Consider the following 17838-nt stretch of genomic DNA (forward strand, 5'->3'; position numbering starts at 1 on the left):
CAGAAAACATAAAGCTTGATGAGGATAGTAATACATTTACAGATGTGTTTTGTCATGTAAGCCTGTACGTTTGTTTTTGAAAGTCATCGCTCTCTTTCTCTGTAGAAATTCGTTGTTTTGTTACAGTTAGAATTTGAGACTGGTTTTAGATCGAAAGGGCTTTGTGGGACCCTGACTTGCAGGAAAAAAGTCTCCAGCACCAATGCACTCTGAAAATGTACTGAAAAAAACGCCGTAATTGTCACAGGTGAAATGGATTATCACTTTTTTCAGTAAGTTCAATTTATAATGTGATTGTCATTTCCTATTTTTTCTACCCACACAAAATGAATACTAAAAAGATAAGGATTGTTTTGTTTTGTTTCTGACTGATTTTTAAAAGGCCAAGGAGAGTGACTCCTTTTCCTTCATTTTCAGACTATGTTTTAACAAGAAAATTCTCTCTGAGCTAAAGGACAATATGATTTTTCAAGTGAAAGAAAGTAATACTATTAGCTATTTGGGTAAAAAAGAAAGTGTCCTTGTGAACCTATATGGTCTGAAACGTACTGTTAATAGTGTTTTGAGGGGAGCCATAGCGGCGGCCTATCTTGTCTGTCCTGAGCACCCCATTCTTCACAGCAATCCGCCCTCCTCTTGTTTAAACCTACGGGTCAGGAGGAAGTTACGACCAGGACACTATCTTTTTTATCATGTTCACATCGGACTGTACCAGAAGCGCTGAAGAGACCCAAATCAGGCCCCTCAGAGAGCGCCACCCTTCTGGCCACAGGTACTAGGTCAATAGATAGAGACTCCGTTTACAGCCTCTTGCCAATATTTCTGAACCTGGGTCCAGACAGATGCATGGTGTTGAGAGATTCGGGGTGTTGATAGAGGCACCGTCTGGAGGCCGCTGGTGCCCGTTTGAACCGGTGGATTAGCCTCCCTGCTGGCCCGAAGCAGGAGACACGCAGCAACAGCAGACACAGAGACAGCCCGGTCCAGGCGGAGCCCGCGAGCCGAGTCCGTCTCCCTCTGGGGCCAGCTTCGCGAGCAGGCCAGCACCCCCACCCCTTTCTTCCCGCGAAACTAGTGTGAGCTGCATTTGGTGATTTCTGGCCAACCTATAAAGTTGTCATAATAACAAATATAATTTGTGATGGGGGTGGGTAGAGAGAATTAAAAATCAGTACCGTTTTGAATACTTGAAAAAAACTGTGTTCTGTTGGTGGTGTTCTTACAGGGCTCTGTGGCCAAAAGGACCCTCACTTACCCAAACACTTGGGCAAAGAGCGATCCCATAAGCCATTTGCCATACAGGTTAAGGCAGAAGATCCCAGCAAGTAAAATCCCTTCTTGCAGTGATACACGACACTCATTCCATATTCAAAACTCTCAGGGAAATTCTGTTGCTCGTGACGAACGGCATTTTCCACAAAGCCTGGATCCGAGCAGTTCACCACTGCAAAGGAAAGCACGGTGCATATTATTCAAATGCAGCTATACGTTCATAAACAAAACAGACAGACGGGCAGAGAAGGCAAACTCCTCCTCGTGGTTTTAGAAAGTTGGTAGGACGACAGCATGACAGCCAAAGCTTGTGAAATCCTGTACCCTTGACGAATCCCACTTCCTGCTTTGGGCCATTATGCTTCAAAAACTGTCAAGCAATATGTCGGCTACTATAGCACCTTTAACAACACGAGGCTGACGGTCTTTAACTGTTTCCTAATAATAGGCTTCTTCAATGTAAGGTCTAAAATTCGTTTCCCTGGTTAGGTTTTTATGTTATGAAAATGTTAAAATAGAAACGGCTGAAGTTAGTCTACATATTTGTATGCGACTGTGGTACTTCAGGACAGCCTGGGACACAGTAATTAATTCCCACCCCACCCTGACATGCACTAATGCTTCAATACGTGCCTAGGTAATTTCTGTTATGTGTCTAAAGCAGACAAAAATGACAACTCCTCTATCAACACTTAATAGAAGTGTAAATTAAGGCAGCCTCTGATTTAAGCTTCTTCCCCTGTAGAAACAGCTCCGGCAGTGACAGTGGGATGAGCCTGGTTCATCTGAATGACACTCTCTGAGCCTGAGTGCCGGCTGGCATCTGGGAGGGAACCAGCCACGTGCTTTCGCAGGTGCAGAGGAAAGAAAGAGCCCCAATTCTCTCTCTCTGACCCGCCTACCACTGAATGGGGCAGCTGCTGGGGAGCCGTGCTCTCTCCAGATATTTCTGGCTCAGAAGCCGGTAGCATGACAAGTTCCCAGGCAGCCACTGCACTCGGTGTCCCAGCGGCCAAAGGCAAACCCTGCCCGTCTGCACCCTGATTTCTCTCTGTCCCCAGGACGATGGGGTGGGCGGATCAGAGGCGGACAAGGGTCCCTTTCAGCGCTGCAGAATAATATCCTATCCTTCTTAAACCAATCCTTAGTTGATAGAAGAAAGACAGGTTCTTTCGAGTCAAGGAAACATGCTTACGGAGCCCCGGCAAGTATTTTTAAGGCTCCATAGTGCATTGCACCTGCAATAAAATTGTCACCAAACCCACCATAATAGCAGGCATTAGCTATTTGGAAAAAGTGTCACTGACTTGCACGATTATTTTTATGACCTGAAAAACGCCTGCATCGGCCCATTGGGCACTTAGAGTTGCATGTCAGGCCCAGGAGACAGAAACAGCTCCCTTGTGTCTGACCTTCAGAAGCAGGAAGGTGTTGCCTTGGCCCGAAGGCCAAAGACGCTATGGTGTCGAGTTTGAGCTTACATCGCGCTTAGAGGACGGTCCCCAAACCACAGCAGACTCTCTGCAGTGAGAGGAAAGGACACCGCTTAGGCGACCCACGTGGAGGTGCCGAGCCTTCCTGCGCCAGGACACCCGGCCCATGCCTCATGCACCCCGGGACCCCGCACGCCCCACCGGGCTCCTCCTTTCTTTAATTCATAGTTTTATATTCGGGCCCAGCTTTCCTGAATGCAGCCTGATTGTGCGGTGGGTGAGAAAGACGAAGTGCACAAAGCAAGTGCCATTATGCGTTTGGGGTCAAGAGAAGGGTGGGGCTGGAGGCAAGAAGAGAAAGAAAAGAGAAGCAGTTATCGCTCCGGTAACGGTGAGGTCCGCCTACATCCCCCCCCTTTGCCGGCCGAGGAGAGCAGGGCTCTCTGAGCCCCACCATGTCGGGAGGACAGCTGCTCAGAATTCACGAGTTTCATGAAGTTGAGAGGACAATCGAAGGTGAGGTGACTATTCAGTGTATCACACAGAATAAACATTTCCAACTTGTTTACTTGGATGAATCAAAATTTAAACGTAGGATTACTGGTCACCAAAAGCAACTTACGATGACTATTTTTCAAACATATGAAAGTTACCTTTCACTTTTTATCACTAACTGATAAGAATAAAGAAATTGGCTTCAGGTGTAATGAGACATTCGGGTTTGATAAAGAAGGTTCTGATTGATTATAGTTGATTCTAGTTAAATTTCAGAGGTGGGTGGGAGTGGGGGCAGGGAGACTGAGCACCTACTATGTGCCAGGCACTTTGCTAAGCATTTCACGTGCACTGGCTTACTTAGAACTCATGGGAACCTAAGAGGAAGGTAGGATTTCTTTGACTGTTCATGGAAGAAAACTGATATTCTCCAGTGAACTTGAGGATTCACTACAAGACCCTGGATTCAGTGATGCAAGTTTAGTGAGTTTTTTTTGTTTCCTTTTTTATTCCTCTCTAACCAGAACAGAACCTTCACTCACCCCATATTTTCTTAATTTCCTTTATACTCGTGTCTGTAATAGCAAAGGACATATATTTTAATTCTCTGAGTTTAAATGGCCAATCCCACAAAACTGTAGATAAGAAAGAGAAAATAAAACCTCCAAACATTTGCATGTAACACAAAAATTATTACACAAGGAAAGAAAATATTAAGTGACTCATCCTAAAACTGCCAGACTTGGTATACCTCATTTATTTCTCCTTGAACTGACTGAATGAACTTTTTAAGCTCGTGTTGACACGTATTTGAATTTAGGAGACAAAGATTCAGAAAGCTCTTCTATAGAAACGGGGGCCTCTGGAACAGTAGGCATAATCTGATTCTTAAAATAAATGTGAAGACATTGGTTTTCATTCCTTTTTATGAAATTTACATCCATATAATTTATTTATTCCAGAAAGATATTACTACTAGCAAAAAGGATCCCTTCTTTTATTTATTTATTTTCCTGATCCTGTTTGTAAACATAGAACCAGGGGGTGAGTCGCTTCCTGGATTGGAGGGTTCTGATTTATCACAAACACAGCTGGCATGGCCAGAGCTTTTCCCTGGGAAGGGCTGAGTCTGAGGGTAAAAGGTGAGTCCAGGGTGGAGAGACTTTGTGGAAATCTGTGTCTAAGTCAGCCTGACTTTCGCACAGATTTGCTGGGAATTCATTCCGAAGTCCTCGTGGGGTTTCTCTTCTGCATCATTAACCAGATGCTGTACGATTACTCAGGATCCCACAACTCATTGACCTCCACAGATTAGACATCTGAGGATCACATCAAGTATCTGGGAGAAGAAATCAAGCACGACATGATGCTGACATGAGACACAACACCCTGAACCATCTGGGGGTTTATTCAAGGAACCACATAAGGTAAGAATCAGGCCATACTGCAGTACACACCTTGAAGAATCCCTGGAAGTTTTATGAATAGAGTAGCTATTTTTGTTAACTTTAACTTTTTGAGTTTCATGCCATTTTTTTCTGACGCTTCACTGTCTTTATAAGTCTGACCTCTTTGAATTCATGCTTTTCCTGGTCGAATAATATGCATGTAAATTCTGTGCACTAGATTGTATCTCTTAGTTCATAAATGAAGCAAAACAGAGCAATAGAAAACAACAGAAACACGAGCGGGAGGCACCCGGGAGATGAGGGCGTGATTTCCGATCCCCTCAGCACTCGGACGACTGTTTGTCAGTCATCTCCTCCTTCATCAGACGTTTTTGAAGTGTCAGCTTTTAAAATTAAGTACTAATTTTAAAGTTCTGCTCTTCCAAAGGCAGTGTCAAGAGAAGGAGAAGACAAGCCACAGGTTAAGAGAAAATATTAGAAAAGACATAACTGATAAAGGACAGTAATCTGAAACATTAAAAACTCTTAAAACTCAACAATAAGAAGACAAACAACCCAACTAAAAATGGGCCAAAGACCTTAACTGACACCTCAGCAAATAAGACCTACTGATGGCAAATAATCCTATGAAAAGATGCTCCACATCATATGTCATCAGGGAAATGCAAATTAAAACAATAATGAGATTCCACTACACACCTATTAGAACGGCCAAAATCCAGATCACTGACAACACCAAACACTGGCGAGGGTGTGGAGCAACAGGAGCTCTTATTTATTGCTGGTGGGAATGCAAAATGGTGCAGCCACTTTGGAGGACAGTCTGGGTTTCTTACAAAAATAAACATACTCTTACCATACAATCCAGCAGTCACGCTCCTTAATATTTACCCAAAGGAGTTAACAACTTACATCCACACAAAAACCTGCACAGGAATGAATACAGCAGCTTTATTCATAGTTGCCAAAACTTGGAAGCAACCCGGATGTCCCTCAGTATGTGAATGGATAAACTGTGGTCCATCGGGACGATGGAATATTATTCATCACTGAAAAGAAATGAGCTATCAAACCATTAAAAAGCATAGAGGAAACTTAAATGCATTTACTAAATGAAAAAAGCCAATCTGAAATGGTTATATACTGTGTGATTCCAACTGTACGACACTGTGGAAGAGGCAGAACTATGGAGACAGGAAAACGATCAGGGGTTGCCAGGGGCTGGGGGCAGGAGGAGGGATGAATAAGTGGGGCACAGAGAAACTTTAGGGTCGTGAAAACACTCTGCAAGATATGTGGCAGTGGTGGATACGTGTCACTCATTGTGCACCTGTCCAAACATACAGACCGTCTAACACCAAGAGTGGACCCTCATGTCACCTGTGGACTCTGGGTGAGATGACGTGTCCATTCAGGTTCATCAATGATAACAAATGCACCATCTGGTGGGGGTGGTGACATTGGGGGGTGAGGTGGGGCTGTGCATGGGTGGGCGCAGGGGGTTTATGGGAAATCTCTGTACCTTCAGCCCAACTTTGCCATGAACCTAAACTGCTCTAAAAAATAACGTCTACTAAAAAAATAAGACCATTCCTATTTTTCAAGAAAAGGGAGGAAGGTAAGAAAAGTCAAAATTAATACTGAAGACTTTAAAACACATTCTAGCATTCTTTAAACTGTGCCATAGACATCTAAAGGACCTAGTATCTATTGTAAAACGCCAAAAACCATTAATAAATGATAGGCATTTAATTTCTTCTCTCTCTCTTTCTGGCATAAGTTAGAGGAAAATGAAGTACAGAAACAAAAAAAGTTTTGATAATTAAAAGCCTGCTGTTTTGAACTTACTCAATCTGTCGTTTCGCCAGAATGTACTGTGTCCAGTGGACAGAGTCTCAACAGCCGTGGGGACCTTCTCCCCCCAATTAGCCCCCGGAGTGGTACCTACTTAAAGGTGTGAAGTATTACACCCATCTCTATGCTGACAGTGTGCAGCACAGCATTCGGAACACAGCAGGTGCTTAATAAATGTTAAGTTGAGTAGAAGGGTTTGGGGGCAATGGATATAGATGGTTCTCATACACCTAAGGCATCAAAGGCACAGTTAGGCCGTGACCCTGTGTGAAGATAAACTGAACCCAAATTTAAGGGCCTTCATTTGTAACCATTCTTTCAGTTGTGCTGTTTTTTTCCTTGCTGTAGAGGGCAGAGAAAACAGTTTGATTAAAGGTGTTTAATCTTTTCCTAAATCTTTGCAGCTGCCTTACCGAGTGCCAGACACCTACAGCTAAGCCTTTCCACTGCTGTCCACGTGCTCAGGGCTCCTGGCAGACACATGGGCCCCACGTTTCCCTGTGAGAGGTGAGGGTGAGGCTGAGCGAGTCACCGTGCTCATCACAGCCACGTGCATCACGATACTCGGTAAGCATTTAGGGTTTGCCAAGGTGGCCCCACGTGGAAGGCAGAGGGGCTAGAGGTCATTTAGAAGCCAGCTTCCTGCCCTGGCTCACACATTCCAAGATGACCCCTAACCCCGGTCACCCCGTTCCATGGCCCTGACTAATACAATTATAATATATAACCTATAACCTACAAGATGAACTTGTCAATGGTCAAGCTGACCAGAGCCCCACGTTGTCAGGAGACCAGCTGGAGCTTTGGAACAAGAAACCAGGGGCATCTCTGTGAGATACTCCATCCCCCCGCAAACAGGACACACCCGAAGCCTGCTTTCTGGGGACAGTGAGAACAGGGAACCTGGGGTCTCTGCTCTTCACAGCAAGTCTTTCCAACATTGAAAAGGGAGTTTTAGAGGGACGTGGAATTAGGAGGCTTTACTTTGTCTTTGAGCTTAAGCCAAGCACTCTGAATAAGACACGTGCCAGACTCGACAGTTTGTAGCCAATTTCACATAACTGCTATTTAAAACATGCCTGGATTCCCATTCTGCTATTGTTGCATTTGAATACAGCTCCCTTGGAGCCCAGTGAGAAGGTGGGTGATTGTCAGAGCAAGGGACCTCCGTAAGTGTCTGCCTTTAATACCATATTATTACCAAAAAATCCAAACCAAAACAACAAAAAACTTCACCTTCACATGGAAGGACATGCATGCGTCTTCAGTAAGAGAGATGTTTTAATGGAAAATATTTGAAGGAGATGTTTTAAGGGAAAGTGTTTGAAGCAAAACCTTAAACAGCATGAGCTCAAACATCTAGAAATACAAAAACTACAAAGCAGCATTCCCTTGGAAATTTAGGTGTTAGTCCAGATCTATGTGTCGATTTCTAAAGAAGTGAATTTCTAAAACTTGAGATTTAAAAGCAATAAGAACTTCTCAAATATATCCATAAGGCTAGAAGCTTAGGGACCAAAGATGTGGAATATATGTGGCAGAAATAAATGAGCACATAAATGGAGAGAAAGACAAACAGAAGACGAGTAGTCTTTGAAGTAGAGAATCCCAGGGTTTTTTGATTGAATATCTGGCCAAGAGCAAGAAAGAGGCCATGGAGCGATTTGCACGTTATACTGAGAAATGTTTTCCCACCACAACAGAAGGCGCTTGCAGAAGCCCTGACTCTGGAGGGGAAGCTTCACCCGCTATGCACGCAGACAGGCTCCCGCGTGTTATCATCAGCCCTCACTAACCCCGGAGGAAGCTCTCCTACCTCGGCAGGTGGGCAGAGGGCTGCTCCACTGGCCGTTGCTCCTACACTGGGCTCGAGATGCGCCCTGCAACAAGTAGCCGGTGTTGCAGGTGAAGTTCACGACATCATTCAGGTTGAACTCGCTGCCATTAGTGAAACCATGCGCAGGGTTCCCTGGGTGGCCACAGGTGATGGCTACGGAGGAAGACAGGTCCACATTAACAAGTCATCACTCTCACTTGGCATTCCTTATTAGTACATGTACATGTATGTTAAATGTATGAATTAAGGGGTTGACAGCTAATCAGATATGTTGCAGATTCTGTTTATATTTGGAAGGGAATATTGAGAGAAAGAATCATGGGCTGAACCCACAGGTTTTTATTATAATCGTGGAAAATAACTAGCGCCTGGCAAATGTACTTTCTTCATCGTCATCATTATTATTTCTTACATCATGACAGAGTATCAGGTAATTTTAGAATAAAGCAGTGAAAAACAAGAGATGCTAAATTTTTGTATTAATCGTGAGTTTTGAATTTTTTCCCCTTAGAACACACCAGCTAACTTTGTGGAACTCTCATCTTGAAACACTATAGGGACTTGGATGATAATTTAAATTGTGTATGTATAAATTAATCCAATATCAATTTAAACATCATGAAATTAGCAAAAATAGGAGTACGTGCTCAAATCATATTTTCTTTGACATTCCCTATTGTATGGTCCTTTGGAACATAGCCAACCCTCACTATGTCATGTCCACAATAACAGCAATACAAATCATGAACATATCCTTCACTGGCCCTTTCAAAAGAAACACATTACAGTTGTAAAACTGGTGTTTTCCTTCTCATTTATCTTGTCAACAATTTTTTCTTCTAAGTAAAGCTTTCACCCTTGAACTGTGTACAGTTACCACAGCACTATCACAGAGAACACCTGTCACTGTCCTAAACTTACATCAACAATCCCTTTGTTTAGGAAAATAAAGAACATATTAGGAAAAAAAATTGGTTTAAAAGGAAATTTGCATAAGGGTACAATTTCTTCTAAAAACAGGAGTCAGCGTTCGTCTCTCAAGTTATGAAGTTTGAGGACAATGGTTACATACAATTTCACCTCTTTATTAAAGGGACGACTGCGTACAAACTCTCTGCGTTCTTGATGAAGCAATGACAAGAACACAAAACAACACAGAAGCTTGAGGGGTGGCCACCGTGGGGCCCCTGCAAAGCCAACCTGCAGACTCGGACCCAGCACCTCTATCCTCCTCTGGTGGGATGCTGTTTCCACCTTGTCGTCCTGGGACAACGTTGGGAGAATGAATGCCTGACATCCCTCATCCTGGGACCCATCTGAGATGAGCTGGTGAGCAAACTCAATGTGGAGGGAGCCTGGAGGAGGCGTCGGAAGGACATGGAATGGGAGAAGGACCAAAGACGGAAAGGGAGGGGCGCCCACGTTCTCTTTCTTCCGACAGCTCTCCATCCTTTCTCTGAGCTTAAACGTGTCTGTGTTATGACCTAATGACAAAAGAAAACACCACGAAGGGAAGCACCCACTGACTTAGTTCACAGGCTGTACTTACGGACACAGACTGGGGTGTGTCCGGACCACTTGTGGTCTTGCAAGCATATCCGGACGGAAGTCCCCACGAGCCGGAAACCGGGGTTGCACTGATAAACCACGGTGTCCCTGTAACTGAAGCCGTCGCCGCTGATGTGGCCGTTCACGATGGGATCCGGGGAGCCGCAGTGGCCAGCTGAAAAGCAAGCAAAACCAACAAAAACACGCTGGAGAGCTTGTCTTCTATAAAAGTACCACATTCGTGGAGAAACAACAGAGTCCCACGGTATGGCACGGGGAACTCTATTCAACATCCTGGGATAAACCACAATGGAGAAGAATATACAAAAGGATATGTATGTATATGTATAACCGGGTCACTACGCTGTACAGGAAAAATTAACACACCATTGTAAATCAAGTATCCTCCAATAAAAAAATCTAAAATAATAAAAGTACTACATTCAAAATTAGTTTATCTTTATTGTCAAGTGACTGACAGCATTGAATGCAAACATTATTGGAATTTTTTCCATTTATATATTTTTTATTTGATAGAGTTTTCTTCAACTCATTAATTTTTCTCAACAATTGTGGGTAACATAAGTAATAGTTCAAATATAAAATTGTTAAAAGGTATTTCCCCAGGTATGGTTTCTCCATTTATTTCTTTTACTTATTGATATTTTATGTTATTTATCTATTTATTCTATTTCCAAATAAAGGCCAAAAGAAAGGAAGAGACACTTGGAATTAATATAAGTTCTGTAACCCTATTGAAAATGGGTAGCAAAGAAAAGGATGGAAGGATCTCCCCGTGAGAGACTAGATTCCTGAACTATCTGTGAAATTCCAAAGGAAGGATTGATATCAGAAAATAAGTTCAATTTCAGAAAATGTCCATTTGAGTTATGTTTGAACTGATGTCTAGGGGAAACTGTCACATCCTCAGTTGAACACAGAAGTCCAGAGCTCAGGGGAGGGACACCCTGCAGACAGAGATTTAGGAAAAGCTAGATTACAGATGGAGGCTGAACCCAACAGGTGGCTGAGCTCGCCCGTGAAACGTATGTACAGCAAGGAAAGAAAGGGCCCAAAGACGAAACTGGGGTGAACATCAATACTTAAGGGGAGGAAAATAGTACTGATGTGAGGACTCTGATATGTAAGGAGGTCGCTGGCAAACAGGGTGTCAGAGAAGCTTCAGAGCCAGAGGGCTTCCAAGTGGGGAGGGAAGCTAGAGGAATTTTCAGTCCTTCGTGAGTTGAAGGCAGGGGAATGACAAAGCTTCTTTGCCTGAAAAAGCTTTAATCCGGGTCCTGACACTCCCCCGAGGCCCACCTGTGCACCTCCTTGTAAAAGCCAACTTTAGCAAGCACCCTTCTAAGTCACCCTACAAGAACCCTCCAGCCTCAACATCTGATCCAGTTTCTCATCCCCACCCGCCACTGGTAGGTGGATTCAGCCAGAACCCCTCCAAGCCCTGAGGTTCCCTCTCAGGAATGTCCCACCTGTGCCCCCTCCCTGCCCCTTGGCTGTGACCCCCACGGGCCCACACAGCATCTGGGGTTGAGCCATATCTTTGTGAAATCCCATCACCCTGGTCCCTACACCAATCGCTAGGGTCCTAAAAAAAGTCTGCCTCATTATCTTTAAGGAGCGCCATGAATATTCTTTCTCTGTAACAGTAGGAAGGTGCTGTGTGGTCCGGGGAAAACTAGGAGAGGCGGGATTCCCTTCTTCTCTTTCGCTCTCCTTCCACTTTCTTTCCTTCCCCTCCATCCGTCCTCCTCTCTGCCCCTCCCCCCCACCTCTCCCCTCCTCACGTACATGGAAAGAGTATCTTGTTAACAAACTATGGAGCATTAGCAGTAACTGACATGAAAAGGATGTGAGTGACACACGGGTTTCGGATAGACAAGGAGAGTTCCTAAATTGTCCGCCAAAACTCGCTCCTTAGGCTGGAGCAGCTGCAGAGCGTTTTGGGGTGGATTTCGCCTGGCCACTACCACCCCGAATAGAGCACCCAGCTGCCAGTGCTTTACTCAGAGCACAGCAACCCCAAAGCTGAGAGCATGGCCAAACTACTGTCATATGACACTCAGGGTTAATGCCACCATTCTGGAAAAATTCACAACAGTACCCTCTATTTCTGTTTAAGGCAATGCAGCTGCATTGTGTTATCCTAGGTTTGAACTAGATCTGTTATCAGCAAGATGACCTTGCAGAGGACGGAGGGAGAAAACCGAATCGGTGATAGGTGTCCCTCTTTGAGCAGAATCTCTGCCCCAACATTTGTAAGAGGTCGGGTCAAGTTGTGCTCGATTCGCTTGATCTCTTGTCACCTCTGCAGCTTTTACACTCAGCAGATCCAGATCAATAAAGCTGATTCTGACCAGAAGCCAGATCGCCTCCCCCCACACCAGGCGTGACTCAAGCAGGGAACTGGGAGGAGGCTGAATGTTCTCCGGGGGTTGAAAGGAGGGCTTCTGAGGCTGTTATCCTGAAACACGGATGCGGGCTCCTTCCCAGAGGCTGGGCTTTGCACGGCCATCTCCGTCAGGTAGAGACGTGGAGCCCCACTCACATCCCCGAGACAAGAAAGGAGCCAGAGCCACCACACATGGGCTTACTACTGCAGGGATCCAGCCACTTCCGAGGCGAGAAGGAAATGACGTAATTTTGAGAAGCACACACCAAAATAACACACTCCAATCCTCAAAGAGAGTGTGGGCCACCTGATTCCTGTCTGTTAACTCTAGAGAATGTCAAGCATTTGGGGGTATTCTGAACCTGATCAGCACTCCAAGAGGAGGGACCCAGGCTCAGGGTAACTGAGATGCTGGAAAGGGTACATTGCGACAGAAAGTCCCCCTCCCTCTCCATGATCTGCACAGCCTCACTGTTGACTTAGACAAACAAGACTGGCAAGACTCACTTTTAAACCTCAATCATATTGTTTTCATCTAAGTTTTCAGTAGGAGCACATGTTTCAAGGCCACATTCTCTGTTGAAAGCCTGGCAAATAAGCACTCCTCACAGCAAGGAGATATCTGTGCACCCCAGACACCAGAAGGCAAGGGTGACAGGCTTGTGTGGAAACAAAGGCTTCCAACAGCAACTCTTCTCTGACACGTGGACGCTTCAGTTCTGGGAGGAACTGCCCTTAAAGACCTAAAGAAAATCGGGGATGTCTTTCAAAAACACTCCCTTTCAGCTCAGTGCCTGAAGGAAGAAGAATTGACAGGCTCACCTCAAACTTCACTTCCTATTTTAAGTACATGTGGACGATGTCACTTCTGGATCTGAAGCTGGTAGAGAACAATCTGTTTGTCACTCGTATAACTTTCCAGCCCTCAGGTAGTTCCTCTTTAAAACATTCAAAGCCTTAGACCAATTATGGGCTATTCACAAATACAGAATATTTCACTTACAGTATTTAACCAAAATTTCAACAGTACCATGTCAAAATGTTGTAGAAGGGAAAAACTGTATGAGGTGGAATTTGAATTCAATGTACTCTGAGCTCTATTTCAAATTTAAGATTCTGTTATCCTATGATAATACTGGGATATGTCCTTTGTGAATTTTTTTAATGTAGCCCCAGTTTTGTTATAGACACACTATGTAGAAAGCATTTCTCTATCTTTGTAACTATGTTCAGATATCTGCTGACCGTCTAACATGTATTAGTCACTCATTAGACATTTGATGAAGTGAATAGAGATAAAGTAACTTCACATTTTCAAAGCATTTCCAAATCCACTGTCTCCTAGGTGGCTTTCCTTTATTGGCAATAATTGAATGCTGACTAGCTGTGGGCCAGCAATGTCCTTGGGGCTGGGGATTCAATGAAGAATAAGGTACAATCATAAAAGAGACGGGAGGTCTGACACGGAAAGTGCCCCAGGGTGTTTGCCCCTAAAGAGGTGAGGAACAGGGAAACTTCCCTGGTGGTCCAGGGGTTAAGAATCCGCCTTGCAACACAGGCGACACCAGTTCAATCCCGAGTCAGGGAACTAAGATCCCACGTGCCCCAGGGCAACTAAGCCCTCGCGCCACAGCTAGAGAGAAGCCCACTGTAATGAAGGGCCCTGAGATCCAACTCAGCCAAAATAAATAAATAAATAAACATTGTTAAAAATAAATAAATAAAAATAAAAAGTACATTAAAACTAAAAAGAGGTGAGGCGTAGAGAGAGACATGTAGCCCAGGTGGGCATCAGACACCCTGAAAGAGGCAACATTTAAGGCCTGAAGGGTGCACGTTTGTTAGCCAGGTGAAGGTGACAGAATGGTCCCTGTATTGAGAACTTTTATTTATTTTTAGAGTCTCAGTTAAAATGAAGACTATGGAGCTATTGGACCAAACTATGCATTTCCCAGAAGGGCACCCATTTTACCCTCTTCAGTTTATGACCTTACATATTTCATGTGCTACATCTCCATAATTTTGGGTGCATTAAATTATTACTATTCCACTGAGTATAAAAAGCAGTAAAGAAGGATAAGTAACTCTATTAACTGGAAAAAAAAAAAAGAATTGGGATGAGGGCAGCCCTGCACATTTCAAAACAAAATATCAACTAAATAAAATAATGTGATTATCCAGTAGATCCGCCACTGTGATGCCAGGGCCCTAGGTTTTGTGTTTGTGCTTTTGTTTGCTTGTTTCTTTTTCATTAGCATTTGGCTTCAGCTTAAACAAAGATCACTAAATGTTTTTTACAGGAAATTCTGTAGCGGGTGTCATCACACCTAGGAAATCAAGGAAGCCAAATTTCCTGACAAATGGTTCCATTAAAGTGCGGACAGAAAATCTAAGTGAAAAGCATGTGGCCTATTTTATTTTTACATCAATCGTACTCGTGAATTTAATAATCTACCACTAATCAGAGCCTGAGCGCTCTGGCTAGCAAGGAGCTAAAGAATTAGGTAGAATGCCGTAAAACTGTAACTGCATATGATTTTTAATTCAATGGACAGATTGATTGATAGATACAGAGATATATCCTAAAGGAACTGCTGAATTTTCTTTTAGTTAAGTGTGAATAACCAATTCTACTACTTCCACATTCCTAGAACTTTACACTTTAATCCTCCATTTTCTCCCTGCTGAAGACAGGCATTACTATGGAACGGGTAATTCTCCAACTGCTTAAAATTGTTCTTGAGAGAATCAGTAGCAGAATCAAGAATTCCATGCTGGGGTGGGTATTTTCCAGTTCTAGTCAGGTGACTCTCTTTGTTTCACACACTGTACCATTAAAAAATATCATTCACATTGGCCTGTTAAGACGAATTGAACAATGGAATAGGAATTCCATGAAATTTCAGAAAAATTGAGTGAGTGGGTCACAAGAGTCTGCAGGTTTCACCTCATTTGCAAAATGACTCCCCTGTGAAAATCACTGGCCTTTAAGTTTATGCTACTTTAGATAAAAACAATACAGCTTTCGTTATATTTACTATATTTTAGTTATTATGCTTTAGTTAGATGTCCCAAATAGAAAAGAGAATCTCTTTTAACAATCTTTCTCAAAAATTGAGTTAGGAAGAAAAAAATCTACCAAACTTCGCTAAAACACAGAGTGGTGGCCAGGCTGAATGAATGCCAGTCGCCTCTCACAGGGAGAAGTCGCCTTGGGGCTGCCAGGAGCCAGACCCAGGGAGAAAGAGGGACGGGCAAGGGGATTCTCAGTTTCCTCCTGGGTCGAGCATTTCCCACAAACTCGTCCCGCGTGGGAACTGGAGAAGGCAGACGGCGGCCCAGCCGTGTGGGAGCCCAGATCACGGTCTCAAGCACAGAGAAGCCGCCAGCCCGCGGCCCTGACATCACGCAGCCCGGGCCAGCACATGGGACGGGGGACCGGCGCTTTCCGCGAGTAACGCGTTTATCCCCCAGGGCAGGGCCTCAGCAGGACCAGCCTCTCCAAGCAGTGGTCCTAGAACGTTATTGTCCAGAGTGTACACGCAGATGTTTTAGTGTGTGTCGTACAACGATTCTGAGTAGCAGAGCGAATATTCTGAAAACTGTGCCCTGGATGAATGGAATCCCTTGCGTCCTCTGTCCCCATACCTGCCGTTGCATCCCTGCTGTCTGGGAGTCACGTGCACATACACTGTAGAGATGGAGTCCCACCCATGGGCAGGGTTTTGCAGCAGCTAGCTGAGCTCTCTGGACTGCGCATCGCTGTTTCTGATGCTGCACTGATCACGGTCTGCAACCTAACAAACGGCACTGACTTTCAGCGGTGACTTTGCTGAGTGACAGACACAGAGTGTCAGATGTCAGTTGTGCCTAACCTCACAACAAAGGCAAAGTCTGAATGCTTCTTTCAAGTATTGAATACTTTCAGGGATAGTGTGTTAGAGTCTCTTACAATTACCTAGACTCGTGCAATTTCAGAAGCGATTTCTGTGATTTGGGAATTTAATACAGTTCCACTGGTGCCATGGAAACCTGCTCCTCCAGGGGGCCTGCTGGGTGTGTGGCTCCCAGGTTACAGAAGTTCCCTGTGCTGGGCATCCTCGCTGCGGGGTCTGTGCGTCAATAGGAACTGAATAGCTGGATCTCTCTCCTGTCCTAAGGCCACACTCTCTCACACTCACACATACACACAAACACGTCGCCCCCCACCCCAGAATTCCCTATTTTAAGGTCAACCTTCTTTTCACTGTGCCAGTTTGTATCAGTACAAATACTAAATATTGGTTTGGGGATTAGAACCGAATACATTCATACATTTTTAGAAAATCTACAAACCAAACATTCAACCTTCATGTTTGCTTTGTTATTTTTGGTACTTATTGCTGAAAATAAAATAATAAGTGTTGTAAGTACGCTGTACCTGCAAGAGAATTAGAAATGCAATCTGCTTCATTCTGCCCATTCCAGTGATAACTCCAGCTTGGGGCTAAAGGCAGGGGTATTTGGCAGTGAATTCTAAAGCCAATAGCAAACACTGCTTGAGTATTAACAAATGGTCATGAAATGTCAGATGGATCAGATCCTCTTATGTACAGGGAACACGTTTAAGAGCATTAAACATCGATGGATGGTATTTAAATCTCCAGATGTGTGCATATTAAAGGAACACATTTGAGTTCTCACAAATGAGACTTCTTCTTTTTCTCCACGAGCAATTTTGAGGGGTAATGTTGAGCAACTTTGTGGAAGTCCGAGAAAATGTAGTATTGCAGAAAGCACATGAATCTTGGCAGGGATCGGCCGGTGCGGTGTGATGAGCTGTGCAACACTCTGTGCCCTTAGTAACACCAACGACCAGGGCCCATCCCTTTGCCACACAATACATTTGTATCACATCTCTGTTTGACACACCCTAGTCAATGGCAATTATTTTAAACCATATTTGATAAGAAAATTTCAGGCCAGTACCATGATTTGGGTAGTCTCTGGGGCTTTCAGAAATCTTTCATCTGCCTTTTTATTAATGTAGTCCCTCAATGTACCACACTTTTTACCTCTATCACTTTGCACACACTGCCCTTTTGCATAAAACTTCGTTCACATTCTTGTCTGCCTGTAAGATGTCATATAACTTAATCCAAATCCACCCTGTGTTTGCAGTCTTCACAAACCCTAAAGGAATTACTGCCCATTAATACTCAACGCAAACATCTCCCTTATTTTAGGTTTCCCTGCAGGAGACTCTATCTCCAGGACCATCCGTTTACAATACCTACATGGTTAGGGTTGTTTTGTTTTGAATTCAGCAGATAGAAATAGAATTTTTCTTACCTATTTATCTCCACTCTGAGACTGTGAGTTCTAAGAGCAGTGTCATGGCCTCTGCACCAGCATTAGCCCCTGCCTGATCTAGAGGGGGTGTTCGTGAAAGGACGTGAATTCTTTCCATGATCACATTGCCATATTAGCACCGTCCCTCAGCATCATGTGACCACAGAGAGCCCCTGCCCGGGATGTGCTTGGTTCAGGCGAACCATCAGGACCTCCTGCCTCACAGTTCTGCACCTGTGCAGCTGCTGT

At 44.1% G+C, this 17838-nt stretch overlaps 1 protein-coding gene across 1 annotated transcript in view; it reads right to left on the minus strand.

Annotated features, from left to right (window-relative positions):
• CSMD1 (CUB and Sushi multiple domains 1) overlaps positions 1–17838 on the minus strand; it is a 1429265-nt gene that overhangs the window by 33498 nt on the left and 1377929 nt on the right. The window contains exons 53-55 of the mRNA XM_029226263.1: positions 9850–10023; positions 8280–8453; positions 1256–1444 (exon numbers count right to left, since the gene is read on the minus strand). Coding sequence (XP_029082096.1) covers positions 1256–1444; positions 8280–8453; positions 9850–10023 — 537 coding nt within the window. The remainder of the gene's footprint in view (positions 1–1255; positions 1445–8279; positions 8454–9849; positions 10024–17838) is intronic.

Source organism: Monodon monoceros, unplaced genomic scaffold (assembly GCF_005190385.1).
Source record: "Monodon monoceros isolate NGI ecotype Baffin Bay Population unplaced genomic scaffold, NGI_Narwhal_1 Super_Scaffold_17, whole genome shotgun sequence".
Classification (NCBI taxonomy): Eukaryota; Metazoa; Chordata; class Mammalia; order Artiodactyla; family Monodontidae; genus Monodon; species Monodon monoceros.